Here is a 22,283-nt window from a genome sequence, read left to right on the forward strand (position 1 = left end):
CCTAACTTGTGGGTCAAAAAGTCATGGCTAAAAGCCTTGAATCACCACCTCCTTCCCATTTATAGTTGTGAAAGACAGCTAACCCTGGAGAGTCTCTGAAAGAGTACATCTCGGGTCAACCAGATTGAGTAACTAGCTGACCCTCTCATTTGTGTATAAAACATCAATTCCACTTTCCTTTCTCCAACTGAATATAATTTTGATTTTGTTCCAATACTCTGCTTTCTCCTCAGAGCTGTGTAAGTCAGAGCATGCTCAACAAAATTCCAGCTCTAGAAATCTAAGCCAATTATAGCAATAGCACTGACTGTGATTTATTTAGGTATAAGCATGTGTCATTTCCTGGAAACTCTTTTTTTTTTTTTAGGGGAGATGTTCTGTTGGGGAAATTCTGGGAAAATTTTCATTGTTATTGAGAAAGAGATACCAAATGACACAGCCCTTATGGACTTCTGGACATATAATATCTCAAGAAATACCTGGAATTGCAGGGGACATCTTGGTTTAAACCTAAGGATGAATCCATCATGCAGAAGAAGGAATAGTTAACACAACAGCTTCTGTCTTCCTGGGGAACTATGCCTATAACTTGGTCCTACCTGTGGAACTTTTGTTTTATTAAGTAATAAATTCCCTTTGTGTTTAAACAGAGAGAGAGAGAGAGAGACAGACAGAGAGAAAGAGAGATGGCTATTGCCAATGGGATTAGCCTGTCATACCTTAAGTCTTCCCTGTGAACCCTCTTTCTACATTGCTTGATTCCATGGTAGGTTTCATTGCCTACATTGTCCTTTGCTTAGGTAGTTCCATGGCATTGGGTGCATACAAAGAAGGAGGCTCAAGGATGTATGAAGAGGGCATTCAGGGAGTCAATGGAGAGGTGCTCATAAAATATTGCTTAAGAGCCCATAATTTATTTACTGGATTTGACATTCCAAGAAGCTTTTTAAAAATCTATTTTGAAGAAAATCCTGTCCTTGGAGTGCCTCTGAAATGTAGAAATGCATAGTTCAGGAAACATCCCCAATGAGTCTTGGACTCCAGAAAGAATTATATTTTTCTTAATCCAGTCTTTACAAGTGGACTAAGGGCCTGAGCATATGGCATCACTGGAGGCAGAGTGGCAGAGAAGGGGAAGATCAGGTAAAAGGCAACATGAGGTCATAGAAGGTTGGATCATGGGGACAATATAGTTTTGGCCCAAGCTATCCCTCATGCTCTTCTGAAGCAGCAGAAAGTCTTCTTCCCATTGTCCAACACAAATACAAGGCTTGCTTCCTGATTTTCTATAATGCAGGGAAGATTCTGGTATTGAAAAGATTTTTATAGCAGGTTCGGGAAAAGAAAATATAATGCAATGCAATGGTTTAAGCATAAGACAGTTAGCTAGGGCAAACTCAAGAGCAAAAGCTCAGTACTACTCAGCATTTGCCTTTCAGGGAAATGGATTTTCAAGAAGAATAAATTGAATCAGAAAACTCAAGGAGGAAACAATTAAGGGTTAGAGATGTAAAGAAAGGAGAAAGAAGAGGTTAAGGTGATAATGGCTGGAGGCAGAGACTGAAATGTCATTCTGCAGGAGTGGTACATGACTTGTCAGTGAGTGATCGCCTGGCCTTACCAGAAATGGCAAGAAAAATCACATCAGAAGGTAGCAGCCCAGGGTTAAGTACAATCTGATTACATCAGTTATTTCCAAAAAAAGGAACTTGGCTTCTAATGTCCACAGGTTGAAATGTCAGTAAGATCACTCTTCTGGAGAGTTTTCAAATCAGATGAGTCTTCCCCAGTACTTAAAAAACAAACCAGAAACAAACATGCAGCAATAACAACAACAAATCCTACCACCGCCTTATACCAAGTTGTCTACAAAATCCCCTAGAGTCCAAAGCATTCTAGGTTTTCTATTTGGTTTCAAAGTTTACTACATTGTTGAAATGAGTAGGGAGTGAGAAAAATACTCTGATGAATTCATGTTGGACATGTGTTTTTAGTTTGGAGGCAAGGCTAAGAAGGAAATAAAGGGATCCTAGCAGATTGGCCAGGATACAAGAGCCTAAGGGGTTTGTGGTAACAACAGAGTGACAGGCAGCAGACTAGGTAATTGGAACAAGCATGGTAGAAAGGAAGCAGGTAGGAGAGTAGAGTAATGTTGGCAGAGAAAAGTGGTCTCTGTTAGTTACGCACACCCAGTTTCCATAGAAAAACTAAGTACAGCGAGGAAGCTGGGGAAATCAGATCTTGTGTGGTGCATTCAAGTTTCATGGTGACATTGGCTGCTGCTGTTAAGATGCCTCAGAAGGTCAAGTGACACCGCAACTACTGTAATGTCATTCATTCATAATTGGGCATCATTCCCCCTTTTCATTCTTGTGACTTAGCCTGCCCCCTCCCTGTGTCCACTTTATCTTCCATACTGCCATAGAAATGCATTGGCCAGTTCAACTCATGGACCACTGTCTACCCATAGAAGGCTGTCTTTGACTCAGGGATCATCCCTAGTCCAATTGGTTGTGGCCACAGTAGTAGGATCAGTAAACCGTGAGGTGTTTGTGTAAGTCTCCACTTCTGACTACTTAAAAAAATAATGGGAGAGAGAGAGAGAGAGAGCCCAAGGCAAGACAAACACTGTTTCATAGCTATCTCTCTGACATGAGATCATACCCATTTGAGAGTCAATCCCATCTGAGATTGACTCCAGTTGTGTAGCCTTGAAGATCCCCAAATAGGCATACCCTTTAAAACTAAAATACCTATAAGACTGCCACATAAAAAGATCATTCTTCTCAGATTCAGAATCTCTCTTATGGATAAAAAAAAAGCAATCTATTTGTTCTTCCCTCAGCAAAATTCTTCCAGGTTGTGTATTGGCCCCAATATATAGGACACATTCCTTTTGGACACCACCACACCTTTCAACCCATCTTTTTATCCAGCTGTTCTTGCAGCAACCAGATGTGAAATTCCTTACAGCATCTTCTTCAGTAGCATTTCGCGTCTTTCACTTTCTGCCCTAGGGCCTCCCTGCCTCCTCCATGCGTACTGAACACGGTCTGCCATTCTGGTAAATAGGCAAAGTTGAAAAGAAAAGGGAATTAACATTCCAGGAAAAACATCAATCAATGGTTGATAAATACTCCCCTCTTTGGTCTATCAGGTTATCTATTCTCAGGTGCATTCTGCACAGCTCCTCAAAGGTTCCCATTTGGACTGAGCCTGGTATAGTCCACGGCAATGATCAGTTTGATAATGCATTCTTAAATTGGATTTACCTCCCTCCCTGTTTCACTCTTCCCAGTCTCCGCCACTCCCTGGGATCACTTCTCAAAATAAGCTACTTGCATAGAAGCTCTTGTCTGAGGCTCTGCTTTTTAAAGGGAACCCAGGCTAAGACAACCATGCTTTCCAATCAAGACATTCTTTCTTTAGTAGAGTAGTAACTATGATCCAGGAAACATCTCACTCTTTAACTTGTTGAGTTAATGCTTAACTTTCAGAGAATAATTCTGTTTCCTTGTATCCAAAGTACATAAACACCTTTTTATCACCCCAATATATCTGGATAGCTAAAAGAAAATGGAGGCAGAGTAGCAGTCCTGAGAGTGAGGTTCAACTCCAGATCTTGAAGCTATATTGTTCCTTTGAACCTGCAGTTCTTAGCCAGGTATTCTCAACTACAGAATTCTATCCAATCTACTAAGTTAAATACTCCCTGGGTAAATCTGAGGCATGTGGGTTTTCCAGAGCCCCCCTGTAATTCTAGTGCTCACTCCAGTTAAAAATCATTGCTTTAGACCCACCAACCTACCCAAAAAGGAAACTGGGTCCAATTGGTTATTAGTGCTACCTCTACTAAAATATAGTAAAGATGATATTTTCAAAATGAGTATAAGGGAAAATGACAATTAGTGCTCTGCAAAAGAAAGCACAGGAATATTCAGTTTACAAAGAGTGGAAATAATGAAATTGTCAATCCAGAATTATAATGAAAATTATAGGAAAGCATTCATTATGTTTTGTGAAACTCTGATGACTTAGGCACCATAGGAGACACTGAGGATGAAGAGATGAATAGAAAACTGTCTCTGCCTTTAGGAATGGATGAGAATAACACCAGTGTGTCAAATGGGAAGAAATCACCATTTTGTTTTGTTTTAGTCTTCTCCTGGTTCTTTAAACCTGATCAGTGAGGGAAGTTCTTTCCCTGCCTGTGTTTGAAACCCTGGCAAATCTAAGACTCTTCTGAACACTCTTAAATAAGAGATAATCCTACAGTTTCCTGAAGTCACAAACCACAATCTCAATTCAGTCATTGGAAGGTCCAATACTGTGGAATAATCCAATCTTTGAATTCCATTTAGAGTTAGATCTTCTCCCATTTTCCAGTTGGTCAGGTTCAGAGGTTATCCTGACATCCTCCAGGAGCATGTGGATAACTTTTCCTGCCCTTCTCTCCTACTCCTTGATTAGCATGCCAACTGTGGAATCTAGTACTTCATGGGTTGGGCAAGGAAAGGGAGGAGGGAAAGGGGATTACCAAACATTCCTACTTGACTGATCCTGTTCTACGATAGTTTTATATGCTCTGGACCTGTCTTTTACGTGAACAGACCTTTTCTTCAGTCGGCAGTTAGGTGAGTTTTCTCAGAGACTCTTCTGTTGGGTACTTCTGACTCTGACTACCTATGACAAGCCTCTCTTTCCCCCCTCCTTTGGCTGATCAAATTTGATTCCCACTCAGCTTCTTTTTGCTGGTGGTCTCTGTGGAATCCCTCACTTTTTGCTTGAAGCCTCCTTAAGCAGAACCCAGGGCTTTAGATTTCTCAGGGGAAGATCCAATCTGGCAGAGTAGGAAACGCCAGGCTCCACTCTTCCTCCTGAAACTATGGGAAGGTAGGTAGGCTTGCCGGGGATAAAGAAAGCAGGGTGTCACGGGGGTGATAGGAGAGTGCAGCTGCATGGGGGGGGGGGGGAGGAGCCCAGTGGGACACTGGGGAAGAGGAGAGGGGACCAGTCAACCCAGGGAAAGAGGAAAACTGCTCTGCCAGCCATGGGGAAGAGGGGAACTGCCCAGCTAGCTCTGAGGAGAGGGGAGCAGTCCAGCCCATGCTGGGGAGAGGGGAATCACCTCATCAGTTCTGATACACAGGAGATAGACAGCTGGCTCTAAGGGAGAGGGGAGCTGCTGAGGACAGATCCCACAGGTAGGCCTGCTTATGGTAGGAGGGAGTGGGGCAAGCCGAGGAGATAGCTAAAGGAATGTAGCCTGAAAGTTCCCCCTCCCTCTTTTTTTCTTTTCATTTTTTTCCCTCTTCATTCAGGTACTGGTGGAGAGGCCAGCTGTGGGGTCAAGCAGGCAGAGAGTAGTAGACTAGTGGTTTGCTGGTGGCCTGAGAGGGAGGCCTGTTTTGTTTTGTTATTTTCTTTTCTCTCTTCACCAGGATACCCACAGAGAAGGGCAATTGGCAGACACAGGCAGCCTGAGAGGAGGACTCTAGTCAGTCCTGATGGTCTGAGGCGGAGGCCTAGATTTTGTTTTGTTTTGTTTATTTCTTCTTCTCTTCCTTATTTTCTTTCCTTCTCCTGTTTTTCTTTGTTTCTTTCTTCTCTTCCCATTTCTCTTGCCTTTTCTTTCTAAAAAATGTTTCTTACCCTCTTTTTTCTTTCACTTTCTTTCCTTTTTTTCTTTCTTTCATTTTTCCCTCTTTTCATTTTTCTTCCTTTCTGCCTTATCTGTCTTTCTTTCTTCTCTTCTCATTTATCTGATAATTTATTTATATTTTACTTTATTTTCCCCCTCCCCACCACTGTCTGCTCTCTGTGTCCATTCACTGTGTGTTCTTCTTTGTCTGTTGTACTCTCATTAGGTGGCTCCGGCAACCCATCCTGGGACCTTCCAGAGAGGGAGAGAGGTGATCATTCTCGTGTCACCTCAGTTTCCTGGTTCATTGCGTCTCATATTGCCTCTTCTCTGTGTCTCTCTTTTGGTTGCATTATCTTTGCTGTGTCAGCTCTCCATGTGGGTGGCACCACTCTTGGGCAGGCTGCACTCCTGTGCAGGGTGGCACTCCTTGTGCATGGGGCACTCTTTGTGTAGGGAGCACTCCTACATGGGGGGCACCCCTGTGCAGGGTGGCACTCCTTGCATGCGGCAGCTCACCACATAGGCCAGGAGGCCCTGGGTATCAAACCCTGGACTTCCTACATTGTAGGTGGAAGCTCTATCCATTGAGCCATATATACTTTCCTCCTGTTTCTTTTTTAACCTTTAAAAATTTTTATTTCTGTGTATGATTTTTCCCTCTTATTATTTATTTTTTCTGTGTCATTTTTATTCTTTTCACTTCCTTCTTTTTTATGTTTTTCTTTTTGTTTTTTCTATTCTTCCCTTTTTTGTGTATCTAAGATATTTTTCAGTTGAACACAGGCTACTAAAAATATATAGAATAAGTGGAACCAAGTGCTAAAGAGGACTCTTAACTATATTGACCAGAAAACCATAAAATAGAAAGAGAAACCAACTAACTGAATAAGCCCATCAAGATATACATATGCCTAGAAATCAGCAAAAATTTACAAGCCATACTATGAAACAGGAAGACATGGCCTGATCTAATGAACAAACTAAAAAGCAGGAGGAGATGCAGCATGTGGAACAACTAATCAAGGATGTCCAAACAAATATTCTTAATCAACTCAATGAAATGAAGAAAGAGATTAAGATATCAAGAAGACACTGGGGGAAAATTCAAAAGAAATTGCAAACATACAGAAAAAGATAACAGATTCTACAGTGATGAAAGGCATCATGCAAGAAATTAAAAATACATTAGAAGCATGTAACAGCAGATTTGAGCAGGCAGAGGAAAGAATTAGTGATGTTGAAGATAAGACACACAAAATCACACAGATAGAACAGATAGACCAAAAAAAAAAAAAAAGTAAAAATTCAGCAAGGAATTGAATGACAACACAAAATGCACAAAAATACACATTATGGGCATCCCAGAGGGAGTAGAGAAGGGAAAGGGGACACTAAGAGTGTTTAAGGAAGTAATGGCCAAAAGTTTCCCAACTCTTATGAGGGACATGTATGCATATGTGCAGGAGGCACAGCATACTCAAAGCACAATAAATCCTAGCAGACTCACCCCAAGACACATACGTATCAGATTGTCAAAAGCTCAAGACAAAGACAGAATCCTGAAAGCGGCAAGAGAAAAGCAATCCATCACATATGAAGGAAGCTCAATAAGATTAAGTGCTAATTTTTCATCTGAAACCATGGAGGTGAGAAGGCAGTGGTATGACATATTTAAGATGCTGAAAGGAAAAAAAAAAACCTGCCAGGCAAGAATTCTATATCCAGCAAAATTGTCATTCAAAAATGAGGGAGAGTTCAAAATATTCACGAACAGAAATTGGAGAATTTGTCAACAAGAGTCTAGCCCTTCAAGGAATACTAATGAGAGTTCTGCAGTTTGAAAGGAGAAAACAGGAGATAGAGGGTTGAAGGAGTGTAGAAAGGAAGATTATTAGTAAGAGTAACTAAAATGATAAAAAGGGAGATTCCTCAGGAGCGTGTCAAGCTCTTGACAGGATCTCCTTATAGCCCCTCTCGCTAGATTTGGGATGAGAAGGTTAGCACCCCAATCCCTCACCTTTGTAGTGCCTTGGACTCACAACAAGGCAGCTCTCCCTAAAAAGGTATCTTCACAAATCTACCTCTTTAAAAACCTCATAACTGGTGAGAAATTTCAACAAAGTAGAAACTGACTTTCAGGTCTTTCCTTTGAAGTTTTCTATTTTTGCCTATCTCAGGACTCACTTTGGTAACTGTTAGCTATTGTATCTTGGCACTTCAGTCAAAACATGTAATTTAATATGCTGTCATAGTTGCAATATAATGTAGTAAGTGCAAGAACACAGGTCTATGCATGTGACACTGGGAGAACACAGAAAAGGGGCACCTTGCCCAACTGGAGGATGATTGGCCCAGGAAATTCCTAGAGGAGATAATACCTTAATTTACTCTTTTTAATAAGATTCATTTATTTATTTATCCCCCCACACCATTGTTTGAGCTTACTTTCTGCTCTTTGTGTCTATTCATTGTATGCTCTTTGTCACCTCATCTTTTTTTTTTTAGGAGGCACCAGGAACCAAACCCAGCACCTCCTGTGGGAGAGGGAGGCACCCAATCATTTAAGCCACATTTACTCTCTGCTTGTTGTGTTTTTGTTATGTCTCTTCATTGTGCCTCCTCATTAGCCTTAGCTAGCTGTGCCAGCCCATTGCACCAGCTTGCTGTCTTGCTCATCTTCTTTAGGAGGCACTAGGAAGTTTACCCTTCTTTAGGAAGCCTTGGGAACTGAAGCCGGGACTTCCCATGTGGGACATGGGTGCCCAATGGTTTGAGCCACATCCACTTCCCCTTAATTTACTCTTAATGGATGTTTTAGAGTTAGTCATATGACAACTTTTGGGGGCACCATTTTGGAAGAGAGCATGTTCAAGAAGATACCCTTATGCGAAACACATTATATCTTTAGAAAGATTCAAAAACCGAAATGGTTACAGAGTCTTAGTGGATTCTTTTATCTCTTCATTTAGTCTCTAAATTTCCTATAAATTCATGAACATAAATGTCACTGTAAAATCAGAAATGTTCTACTTTTATTAATCTTGGGGGATTTAAAAATTTTTACTCATGATAAGAATAAGCTTCATTTTCTAAAGGAGAGCATGAGAATGGTGATTTATGGATTTAAAACACTTCTTGATAAAAGCTGACCTTCATAGTCGAAAGTTATGAGCACTCTCAAATGATGATGTCATTTAAAAAGTAGTTCAAATAGGATGTAATGGACTGTGAAAATGTAGTTTTAAATTAATGAGTGTACCTACTGAAAAGCTTTGTACTGGTAAGAAATATGAAAGGTCAAGTGAAATATTGTAATTATCTTAATAGTTTAAGCATCTTGCTCATTAATATGTCAATTATTTTGACAGCTCTTTAGGAGTGAAAGCAAGGAGCTGTGTCTTTTACCATCCTTACCATAACATTAGACATCATTCACCAAGTGCTCATTACACATGGCCCACAATGGAACACACAATCAAAATACATGTATCATCTGGACCTCAAGGAAGTTTTTACTAAATGCTTTCAAGGCACATTTCTATGTCTAATACTGGATCTTGATTTGATTTGCCAAAACCTTGGAAGTATTATCCCCTGCCCGAAAAAAAATACAGTGAGCATCTGGTCAATCAACTTTATTTTTAATCAGCCAATGTGTAGTGACCTTCATATCTAGACGTAATGGAGCATACAAAAGCAAAAACAAACAAGATTTCTACCATTAAAAAATTTAAATCAGCTAGAGACACAATGCATAAGACAGCGAGCCTTAAGGATATATACTAAGTGACATTTGCGTAGTGCAAGACAACTTAGTGCAGAGTAAAACCCACAGAGGAGCACACCAGCAGCAATTAAGTCATGAAGTGGAGGAGGGTGGTTGGAGGACACATCCTGGGAGGTGGGAAAAATAATCTGTGTTCTGGTCCCCCAAAATACCAATGGCTGTTTGTGAAACTTGGGCAATTAAATTCAACCCCCCTAGACTTCAGTGTGCTCAACTCTAAAATGGAAGGTGTAGAATAGATTGTTTCTATGGTCTTCCAACTATAATAATCCAAGATTCTAACAACAAATGTGGAGAACGTGGGAAGATTTATTACAAGTAAGAGAAAGAACTAGCACAAAGCCACAGAGATGAGAAAAACTAGTTGTTTGTGCAAGGGCAAGGTGTGTTGTGGGACAGCAAGGACATTAAGCAAGCCTAATTAACACTGTAAAGATCCCAGGGGCAGTAAACTTGGAAATGGGTGAGACAGACTTGGTGCTGAACCAGCTAAAGGATGATAACCAGGGATCAAAATGCAGAAAGTGATCATGTGTTTCCTGTTGTCACTGACTTGTCTTCATACTCCCCACATCACTCCCATTCATTATATCTTTTTGGAGCTTTATTTCAACCCCTTCCCCAAACCCACACATCAAAGAGCATAGAAGAGTGTGTGGTTAAAGAGACCGTCTCTTCAGAGGCGTACAAGTAGCCCCCTTTTGTGGGCCAAGAAGCCAAGAGCAGTTGCTGAAAAGATGGTGGTCAATCCAATCAGCCTCAGCAGGCCAGGCACAGAGGGCAAATGTCTCTCCAGGAAGGTCGTGGTAATGGGCTGTGCTGGGACATCCTAAATTCAGAAAGTATTTGTTGTTAGTACAAAGTTTATATTCAACTTTGCTCCAAAAGGCTGTATTTCTTTCAGTTCTTCAAACATGACCCACTCTTGACCCTCGTGGTTATCCAACATAATGTTCCCTCTGCTCATAGAACTCACTTCCTATTCCCCACTGGGATCTTTACTTGACTAATTATGATTCATCATTCAAGTCTCAGCTTAAACTTTACTTTCTCTGGAAGCCTTTCTTGAGCCTCCAGATCAGGATAGTCCTGCTTTTCCCCATTCACCCACAGCATGTCTTCTTCATCGTATTTGCACTTTTTGGTTATCATCTGGATTCCCCATCAGATGTTAAGGTCTGTGAATATTTTGCAGTACCCATCCCATACCACAATAGTTAATACTAAGAGGGCCCTCAGATATTTGTTGTGTGAGTTAATCTGTGGTCCACACAAACCACAATTCCATCTCTGACAGAAGCAGTAAGAAAATGACTTTGGAGGGGAGGGCTACTTTCTATGATTTCACGCTAAATAAGATAAAGGAATAATTTTGATCTTTTTGACCCTTGTTCTCAACAAGGAAAACTTCCAGGCATTTTATTACAAAAATGACAAGTATATTGAAAACCCATTTTTAATATAAATATACTGCACTTAACTCCATCCCTTTGCCCCTGGGACAAGGGATACTGACACATTCACCTTTCATTTGTGACCCTCCCTGTTGAAAATCACCAGCTTAGAGGTTTATTCAACAGGAGTTTATTGAGTTCTTAATATATCTGTAACTTCTGAGCATTATCTCCTTCCATCACCAAAAAAGCAACAATTTCTCTAAATAACCTACAATTGATGTATTAGCAATGAATGTATCAAAACTCTCCTAAATATTTCACCTCTTCACTAACCCATGGCACCTCCTTAAGCATTCAAGGATTGAATCACACTGGGAAAGGTATGTAAATATATACAAGTGTGTTCTTTTTGAAAATAATTGTTTTTAGATGAAAGAGATTTAAATTCATGAAATAAAATATAACTTACCACAGACTCCGGTTCTGACTGCCAGATTTCATCCTCTGGAATCTTCCCCATGGCATGCAGGATCTGAAATGAAAGAGCCTCTTCCTTATAGCAAAAGTGGCACTGTCTTTTTCCTAATCTGCTCTTTAAAAAAAAGGACTAACTGAATGTCTCTTAGGATAAGCACCAAAAGTATCAGGGTAAAAGCCAAAGCAGTCCATTCAACCTTTAAAAGGCTCCGAAACATCTTCATCTTTGGTATAAGAAGTTCCAATCATTAGGATCACTTTTAATAGTTTTCAACATCCCTTAATAGGGATGAGATCAGCAGAATGGTCTGGAAATATATACAAATTCTGAGTCCTAACAGATACATGTTTGATTCTATAATATTAGAAGCAGGGTATCTCTCAAGTAGAGTCAGGTGGATTTTTTGGCCAATGGGCTCTTTTTACCTTGAGTGTCAAGTTATAGACATTTCAGTTATTACTTTTGGGTTATGGTATTCACTCCACCTGAGACTACTGTTAAAATGGCAATTCATAGTTCAGGTGGGGCTTACTCCGGACTTGATCCACAGGAGCTCAGACATCTTTGACTTGCTTGTCAGGCCCATGAGCTGCCTCCTTCCCCAGAGCCTGTGACATTGGGCCTTACCTCTCGAGCTGCTCTCTCCCCGGCCTCCACAGCCCCCTCCATGTAGCCGCTCCAGTGTGTGGCAGTTTCAGTGCCTGCAAAGTAAATCTTGCCCACTGGCTGGCGTAGAACCCTTGAAAGAAAAGAAAAAGAAAACAGTTTGTCTCATAAAGCCAGAGAAGAGCGTTCCTCACAAAGACTCAGGCTGGTCGGTTTCCTCAGATTCTAAACTCAGGGAGTTCATTTTGGGAATTTTGGAATAATGTTCATTAGGTTCCTCCAGCTCTTGCATGATCCTTGCCATGGATAAAAATAGAATTAAAACCAAATTCCATTCCTGCACTAAGAGCTTACAGGTAAAGGAACTGGCAATGATGGAAGTAAAATATGCATTTGCTTCACATACATAAAATAAAGTACTTTATAAGCCTGGCCATGTCTGGCTCCTTTTGTGGCTCAGCAGTTCTGGGTAAAGTGACACGTGTCACCAGTTCCAGGTCGGGTTTTTCTACCAATGAACTTAACAAGCCACTTCCTTTTACTGAACTCCAACTTCCCTATCTCTTAAAGGACAGACTTCAATGATTTCTAAGCCCTTTACAATCCGTATCATTTAATAAATTTGTGGTTTTGACTATGGCTCCATAAACTACCAGTCCTTGAGCATCTACTTTTCTAGTGCTAAGAGTCTGCCAGCATTAAATTACAATTAACATTTACAGGGTGCCAAGCACCCTTCTAAATACTTGAATCCTCACAACAACCCTATGAGGTCAGTACTATTATCCCCATTTTGCAGATAAGAATATGGATGTACAGAGAATGTGGTAGGCATTATTATGCACTGCTCAGATAGCCCTTCCAAAATGAAGCCTTATTCTGAGTGGCTGAGAGTGTTGCCAGAAGATCCCTTCTGATGTTGACCCTCTTTGGAGATTGCATCCACTGAGGAAAATTGCTGTACCCAAGGTGTGCCTCCTTCCAGCAGCAGCTGCAACCAATGATTGATTATCATGAGTGTATAAAGACCTGAAAACTCACCCTATTTGGGATAACTCTTAAGGGCCATCCCAACTACAGCCGCTCCCTGTGGGGTCAGCCGAAGCCTTCACTGGAACTGCACTGCAGTCCAATTTTTTCCTCTGCCCATTCCTGTTTATGCCCCTCCCATTCCCAGGTGTGGATCCCTAGGTCATTCTTTAATAAATATCCTGCATGCTAAACGTAGTCTTAGAGTCTGCTTCCTGGGGGAACCTAACCAGCAACAAAGACAAAGCAAAATTACTCTAGGTCATGGCTAAGTGGCAGAGCTTGTATTTTTGAACCCCGGCAATCTGACTTCAGAACCCACAGTCTTCACCACTTTGTTATACTTTCTTCCTATATTGCATTATTTTTTTAAAAATCCTTCTAAGAATTCTATGACATAGCTATTATTATCATTATCCCATTTTACATGTGAGGAAACTGAGGCTCAGAGAAATGTGACTTATTGAGAGCCACAATGCCAGAAAATAGAAGAGCCAGGATTTGAACCAGGTCTACCAGATGTCAAAGTCTGTGTTTTTATCCTATAGGCTTTGCCTGGTGTATCATCATTACCATTTAGCACAAAGTGAAAGCCTACGTGCTACAGAAAGGGACAGAGGTGTCACAGCACTTGGCCTTTAAGAGTGGACTTTTGTCATACTTCTGACAAAAATATCACAATCAACATGTCATTCTATAATGGTTTGCATTATTCCAGATAAGTGATGTTCAGAGCTAACACACATGCTTCATCTTAGTTAACATGATACCACCAGGCCTTTAATAAAAAACCAAATGGGCTGGCTTGAATTGGTGGGTTTTCCTTCACCTGTCTTCACAGCAGCCATGAAGAAAACACAAGGGAGAAAATAAAAAAAGAACATACTATAGGATACTAAGGTGCTGACAATACATGGAATAATCTGGAAGTATTATAGTCAGCATAGGCCAGAGAGCCTTAGGGTATTCAGATAAAGCTTCCTGCAAGAGAGTGTGGATTTGCCTTCTCCATGTTCATGAAACAATGCTGCTTTTCACAAAGTTAACTTTTTTTTTCAAACCGAGGAAACTAACCCAAAACTGGAAATCTCTGGGAGACCTGGACAAACCCTAGAATTAAATATTAGAAGAGAGAACAAAGGTTACAGAACTAATTATGCTAACAATAGGAATGTAAAAACCAAAAATTAATTTCAGACAGTGAAAGAAATATTTTCCCTTCATTCATCATGTGGAAATCTTCTTCCATGGGGAGTGGGGGTTGGAAAGAAGCCTAACAGCTAGATGAGAAAAATTTCTGCCCCTTCTTTTCCAGGCAAATAAACAGAAAATATACATTCACCAAATGCATATTTCCATGTGTACCTCTTGTAGCTTAATGGAGTAAAACAAAGCCTTATGTTTTTACTGCTTAATCACTGCAGTTCTTCACTATATCCAAAAGTAAAATTTCTTAAACGATATGTGTTCACTGCTTGCCTAAAGTTGCACTCTTAATACTGACCTCTGCCTTCCATCTAAAGTAGAAGATTTTCTGTGTACTGCCAAGGCAGTGAAAACAAAACTATTTGTAGTACCCCAAATACATGGACGTTAAGATTCAAGGGAAGCCCTGTGAGCATGCTCAGGCTAGGGGGCTGAGGGTTATTTCACTAAGACATGCAGTGCCGTACTTTCTACACTACAAACTGAAGATAGTCATGCGAAGCCTGATGCATGATGTCCCCGGGCAGGTATAAAGAGGAAAGAGGATGCTACCACGTCACACCAATGCATGATATGATGGAATTTATCTTGTTTCCTTCTCCTGGTCAGGATCCAGCCAGTGCAGGTGAGTGTCCTTTTTTGGGACCCCTCTCTTCAGGAGGCATTTTCCTGACACCCCTTAGGGGATAGAGCACAAAACTGCCGCTCCATGGTCAGAAATCTAGTCATATCATATTTCTTACTTAAGACAAAAACAAAAACAAATAGATTCTCTATTCTGTCTCCAATACCATACATACCTCAGCCATGCAGCACTTTTCACCAACACACCATGAACTTTTTCTGAGCTTTTGCTCATTCTGTTCCATCTGCCTGGAGTGCATTCCCTAGTCACCTTTCTTTGCCTCTAGTGGTATCCGCATTTTGCAGTCTTTGCAGATTCTCTATGTAAGGGTCATCCATCTGTCCCCATGGTTCCTTTTTTTTTAATCCCTCTATTAGAATATTCACTACAGTATGTTAGAGTCAATATTTGGTATTCTGTCCTCTCCGCATCTCCAGCCTGGTCCCAATACTGTCAGCTCCTTCAGAGCCAGGAGGGTTTTTCTTGGTATCCTAAGTTTGCAGCACAGAGCTTGGCAATTGGTTGGTACTTAATAAATCCTGAATGAAACAATTACTATTGACACGTTTTACACTCAGTATATCTAAAAATTAACTTAATGGTGCCCCTTGGATTAGAGTTTTCCATCTTCAGGAAGATGAGCAAAGTGCTAAACAAAGTTATGCTGTACTTTCTGATAAGTACATTTTAATCTTTCTTTGACCAGTTTTCATAGACAGATTGATTAACCATTTCTATTTACTTATACCTTCTCTTTGTTGCATACCCTCACCAGCCTTTCACTTACTATTCTATATTTTGTATTGTTTAGATTGAACTCTTGGCATTAAATTATTGTTTGGTTTAGTATTACTAAAATAGCCATAATAATCACTGCTCTATCATTAATTCCTAACTTGTTGTGGTCATCATATACAATTCACTAAACATCAGTTACTCATGCTTGGATGCACAAGGCTGTGAATATGAATAGCCATTGAACTGTACCCTTAATGGGTGAAAGGTAATGTTAGAGATGTGAACCGGCGGACTTGGCCCAGTGCTTAGGGCGTCCGTCTACCACATGGGAGGTCCGCGGCTCAAATCCCGGACCTCCTTGGCCCGTGTGGAGCTGGCCCATGAGCAGTGTTGATGCACGCAAGGAGTGCCCTGCCACGCAGGGATGCCCCCGCGTAGGGGAGCCCCATGTGCAAGGAGTGTGCCCTGTAAGGAGAGCTGCCCAGCATGAAAGAAAGTGCAGCCTGCCCAGGAATGGTGCCACACACACGGAGAGCTGACACAACAAGATGACACAACAAAAAGAAACAGATTCCCGTGCCGCTGACAACAACAGAAGTGGACAAAGAAGACGCAGCAAATAGACACAGAGAACAGACAACCGGGGTTGGGGCGGTGGGGGGGGGAAGGGGAGAGAAATAAATAACTAAATAAATCTTTTAAAAAAAAGATATTAAACGATAAGTCATCCTCTCATTAAGATACTAATTATTGCCCATTGTATGCCATCTTGTACTTTGGAAGGTGAGGTTCAGAGAGGAGAAACAACCCATTCAGGATGGCCAAGTTGGTTATTGGTAGAGCCAAAACTGGAACCCCAGTCTCTTCACTCTCAGTCTAGAACACATATGGTTTCTATAACACCACAACCAATAGGTGCTTTTACAATACCATTTGAGGAAATGTTACCGAGTTCTAAAATCATTATAAGGACATTTCTGACAATATAAGTGAGCCCTCTGACTAAATTCATATCCTTCTTTGGTTATACTGATTGAAATTCTTCCTTCAGAGGAATGGAGAATAAAAGGCACTACCATGAAGCAGAGTTATAATGACTTAATTCACAAGAATCACCAAGTTCAAAGGAAACTTTTGTATTTACAAGAAACAGGAGAGAGGAGCTACATGAATCTGTTTAGAGTTTGAAATCAGGTTCAGGAAATTTCAGTTACAGCCTAACACACTTATACTCTACCTTCCATATTGAGTCATGATCCCAGGGGGAAAATAGGTTGTATAGCAGCCTCCTGAGTACTGCTCCTCACACCAGTTCTTCTCTTCATAATGCACCGGCTGCAAGGCAGAGTGGCAAAAGCTTGAAGGACACTCAAAGGAAGCTGTTTAGTCTAAAATAAATCAAACATAGTCCAACAGCCTTCTTATTGGAGAACCAACTAATTTCTGAAATACAGCCTCAAATTCCCAATGCTTTTAAAATTATATCTTTTGGCAGGTAAATTTTCTTGGTAATAAATTCCTAAGAAATTCTGACTTTTGAAGTTTTTCTTACATGATTCATTCATATCTTTCATTAATTGTAGTTGTCTATTCCCATTTTTACATCGGTTTTACCTCTTAAGAAATTTTTAGTGCCTAATGGTTTCAAGACAAGTTTTTTTTTTCCAAGACAAGTTTTAAGAAGGATTTATACTTATTAGAGTGGTAGGATCAAGAAAAAGGAGAGTGCCTCTGACGACAACAGAAGTGGACAAAGAAACAAGATGCAGCAAATAGACACAAAGAACAGACAACCGGGGGAGGGGGGGATTTAAATAAATAAATAAATCTTTTAAAAAAAAAAGAAAAAGGAGAAAAACATGATTGTCAAGGAAAAAGTTCCCTGCATAGGGGAGCCCCACGTGCAAGGAGTGTGCCCCGTAAGGAGAGCCACCCAGCGCAAAAAAGTGCAACCTGCCCAAGAACGGCACCGCACACACGGAGAGCTGACACAACAAGATGATGCAACAAAAAGAAATACAGATTCCCGTGCCACTGACAACAACAGAAGCAGTCAAAGAAGAACACACAGCAAATAGACACTGAGAACAGACAACTGGGGTAGGGGGAAAGGGGAGAGAAATAAAAAAATAAATAACTAAATAAATCTTTAACAAAAAAAAAAGGAAAAAGGATGACCATATTCATGTTTTCATGGACGTGAGCTTTGTTAAGGGAAGCATACTTTTCTTTGTTAAGGGAAGGATAGGACAAATTAATATTTTTGTGGGATGCAGACACTTCTGTTGATAGTGGAACTTGCACACAACAATTGGACTGAAAAATGTGTTTTTGCCATGAATAGACAAACGTCAGCAGAGATTTTGCAAAGTTCAAGTTCTTTATTAAAATAGCTGAACATATGCTTTTACCATTAAGCATTAATTTGAAAAGGTAAACTCAACATAGCAAGTTTTAAGAGAAAATGGTTTGTTTAAAAATAAGGTTTGAAGACGAGTGGATCAATAAAATGTGGTATATACACACAATGGAATACTACTCGGCTGTAAGAACAAACACACTACAAACACATGTGATAACATGGATGAATCTTGAGAACCTTATGTTGAGTGAAGCAACCCAGACATTGAAGGACAAATACTACATGACCTCAATGATATGAAATAAACAAGCTGCCCTAGATAGCAAGAGACTGAACGATAGGCTTGCAGGAAATCGGAGGGTGGAGGAAGGATATGAGCCGATGTCTGCAGGGGTGGAATTTAAGACGAGATGGTGGTAAGTATGAACACAAAGAAGAGATAAAAGGGGGGCAAGGGGTTGCCTTTGCTTGGGGCTTTGCGGGTTTGAGGGTGGCTGGGGAGGGACGGGTGGGTAACGTTGCCCAAAAGTGGGGGGAGGGAGGGGTAGCATACGAACCAGGAGAGGGTCAGGTGTTGGTGGAGAGTAAAATGCCGAGAAAATCATATCAAAATATAATAAAGAGGGTTACCTGTTTAGAATGCTCGGAGGGGAGGGTCTGATGCAGGACGGGCTCCTGGGGAATGTCTAAATGCTCATTCTGCCAGAGTGGGTGACACCATGGGGTAGAAACCCAAGTAGTGAGAGTGGGGGTGGACCCACATCCTGGGGAGGACTAATGCCATCCAATAGAGGGAACTGTATCCCTCGAGAGAAAGGGTGGCTCCCAGGGCATTGGGGCAGTTGAGCAAGTTAGGCCCTGAACACTATTCCATCTATCTCTGGAAGTGGCTCCTCAGGAAACGGAGGTTGGCTATCACTGAGGGCACCAAGGTGGAAGGGAAAATGGACGTTAAATGTGTGGAACCAAAGTAAATGGGGGGTAAGAGAGGAGTTTCTTGAGAGTACACAAGGATGGATATAAAACATGTAATATTACACCATAACATATAGGAGATGACAGACTGATAATGTAAACCATAATGTAAAACATAGGATAACTAAAAATGTAAAGAACTGTGTATCCTAAAGTATGCACCATAATGTAAACACAGATGTCACCTTGTTAGAAAGCTAATGTCTCAGACTCTGTACATCACTTTAAGTAAATATGATATGAATAGGGCGTAAGAGTATCACTGTGGAAGGGAAAAGGTTTTCTGGTGGATGTGTGGGAGTGCTGTATATTATATATATACATTGCTGTGGTCTAGGACTCCTGTGAAGAAAAGCTGAATAATTAGGGGGGGGGGGGAAAAAAAAAAAAAAAAAAAAGGAAAAAAATAGGATGTGGAATTTTTTCAAGTCAACATTCTTTATCTAAGTTCTTTATCTAACTTTATCCAAGTTCTTTATCTATCCTTTAAACTCATCGCTATATGCCATTCCCTAGTAAGGGACCATGACATTATATTGGGCTTCAAATTTCGGGGAGTTCTGGATCACAGAGTGTTTCAACAATGGCAATGGAGGGATACTGGTATGGGATACCAATGACAGATGATATATGACTGACAGGGAGCTGTACAGAACATATGTCCAGGGTGCATGGTAATGTTTGGATATACTCATAGTGGCAACAATTAAAAACCACAGTAGGGGGGGTACTGGGTTCCTGGCCAGTGGTGCTCTGTCGTGGTCCCTAGGGGAGCAGCGACAGTCTCCCAGGTACAGTGGTGGGGACCGGGAGGGAGTGAGGGTTCAACAGTGAGCCCCTGATACTAATGACTATGCTTGTGAGCTGATAAACCCAAAATAATAACAAGGCCTAGAGCAACTTTGTGCCTGGGAATTTCCTTCTGTCAGCCTTCATGTTACTCAAATGTGGCCAGTCTCGAAGCCAAACTCAGCATGTAAATGCAATGCCTTCCCCCCAGCGTGGGACATGACACCCGGGGATGAGCCTCCCTGGCAACGAGGGACCACTATCAACTACCAACTGATGATGCAACTGGAAAATGACCTTATACGGAAGGTTCAATGCGGATCAGCAGAATATCCATGTCTACATAAAATACCATGACTTTAAAATGCTGTTTGACCTAAAGTAAGGGGGAAATGGAAAGGAGAAATGAGTTTATATGGCTACGAGTTTCTAAAAAAGAGTCTGGAGGCTGGCAGAAGGTTTGCCCTCATGCACAACTGAGCAGAGTCAGAGAGACAGATAAAGCAGATACAACCCCCAGATATTGGTTCCTTTGAGGGCTAAAGAGACCCATGGGAGTTATGGTCATGGCCGATGGGGTTAACTACCAGGGCAGATGGCCCCTCTTTGGAAATGGTGTTTATGTGTGATGAATCTGGACTCAGATGGGATCTCCCTTCATAAGACTTTCATGCTAATGTGCTGGAGGTGCAGTTAATGTTGGGGTTTAAGATATATTTAGGGGATTTGAATCTCTGGACTGACAATGTGATAGCCAGATCCTGAGCCTCAACAGACTCCAGCACCTACAATCTGATTTATTGGACTTACCACACTCAGCTAAGATGGAGGTGAAGAAGGACAACCACCACACCATGGAGCCTAGAGTGATTACAACTGAAAATGGGAGGATTGCATCCAGCATCCAGGTGGAATCTGAGCCTCCTCTTGACATAAAGGTGCAATGGACACAACCAATCCAGTGTCCACATAGAAGAGGTGGCATTGGATTGGGAAAAGTGGACATAATGGACAAAGGGTATGGGGAAAGGCAGGAAGAGATGAGAGGTGGAGGCGTCTTCGGGACATGGAGCTGCCCTGGATGGTGCTTCAGAGGTAATCACCGGACATTGTAAATCCTCACAGGGCCTACATGATGGAATAGAGGAGAGTATGGGCCATGATGTGAACCAATGTATATGAGGTGCAGAGGTGCCCAAAGATGTACTTACCAAATCCAATGGATGTGTCATGATGATGGGAACGAGTGTTGTTGGGGGGGGGAGAGGGGGGGGTGGGGGGGTGGGGTTGAATGGGACCTCACATATATATTTTTAATGTAATATTATTACAAAGTCAATAAAAAATAAAAAAATTAAAAAAAAAAAAAATAAGGTTTGAAAAAATGTTTCGTTTTAAAAATTTGCAATCACATACCTGAACTTGGATAGTCATTTGTAACACACTGTATTTACAAAGTGTGAGGCCCTGCCTGTGGGGTATAAGTGGTTCCAGGCCTCTTATATGGATACCAAGTATCATGCCCCAGCCCTTTTGCTCTGCATCTTAGGGCCATAATCATTTTGTGAGCAGCCTTCTCTAGTGGTTTCCAGCCAATCAGAAGAAAGGTTTGAATGTGTTCTTTACCTTTCCTTGCTCCCAGCAATTGTTTCCTTCTATGCACTAGACACCCCACCTAAGAGTAAATAAAGTGACCCTGTCCATTCCAAGAGCAAACAATGACAGAACTAGCTCATTTTTATTATCAAGAATTAATCATCCATATTCTTCTCAGAAAAAGGAAATTTCCCAAATTAAAAATGATCACCTCTTTTGGAAATCTGATATAATTGCTTTCCTCACATGCTGTTGGAGGAACCTCCATTACGAGCTGCTTTAGCGTGAGAGGGCTCTAAACTCAACTTCAAAAAAGCTTGGACATCTATTGAGGCGAAATATCTTGAACAATGTTTTTAAACAGATAAACTATTAAAAATAATTTAAGTGATTTTTAAACAGGCATATATTTTTGTTTTGGCTACTCCACTCACCCTACCTTGAAGAAAAAAGCCTAGAGGCTATGCCCGTATTTAAAGTGGCAAATGAAAGCCAAAAATGAAATATAGTCCACATTAATATTACATTTATCCCCAAACAATCAATGAATTGTTCTCATGCGTTTACCGAGAAAGAACTCACCTATAGCAAGCATAGAACATTTGGAAAGGTGAGAAAAAATCTTGCTATAAAAGAGTGAACAGAAATGACAAATTCAAAGCCCATAACAGAAATGACAAATTCAAAGCCCATAGCAATTTGATCAGGAGGAAGCAAGTCACTCCAAAGCTGAGCAAGAGAAGTGTTGAAATTAATAGAACTAATCCAAGTAGTTGCTCAATTAGATTATGGTACAGAGATTTGGGTTTAAGAGGCTTAACAAACTGAAAAATGTTTAGCCCCTTCATTAGATTTTTCTTATGCTTTAACTGCTCATTTGTACATTAGTCTCCATTGTTGTCAAATGCTTCACGGAAAGCTGGATTTAATAGTGACTTTCAAAAGGTGACATACTCCATGTCAAAACATGAAAAATCCAGAAATCTGGTGAATGTAACCAGAACATGAATTCATCACTTTAATATTGATGAAGGTATTTTTTGCTATTACT

At 40.8% G+C, this 22,283-nt stretch overlaps 1 protein-coding gene across 1 annotated transcript in view; it reads right to left on the minus strand.

The window, feature by feature from the left end:
- Window positions 1–9,264: 9,264 nt before the first annotated feature.
- MAOB (monoamine oxidase B) overlaps window positions 9,265–22,283 on the minus strand; it is a 132,977-nt gene continuing 119,958 nt past the window's right edge. The window contains exons 12-15 of the mRNA XM_058292115.2: window positions 16,748–16,845; window positions 11,934–12,045; window positions 11,298–11,360; window positions 9,265–10,260 (exon numbers count right to left, since the gene is read on the minus strand). Of these exons, the coding sequence (XP_058148098.1) occupies window positions 10,108–10,260; window positions 11,298–11,360; window positions 11,934–12,045; window positions 16,748–16,845 (426 nt within the window). The 3' untranslated portion in view covers window positions 9,265–10,107. The remainder of the gene's footprint in view (window positions 10,261–11,297; window positions 11,361–11,933; window positions 12,046–16,747; window positions 16,846–22,283) is intronic.

Source organism: Dasypus novemcinctus, chromosome X (genome assembly GCF_030445035.2).
Source record: "Dasypus novemcinctus isolate mDasNov1 chromosome X, mDasNov1.1.hap2, whole genome shotgun sequence".
NCBI lineage: Eukaryota > Metazoa > Chordata > Mammalia > Cingulata > Dasypodidae > Dasypus > Dasypus novemcinctus.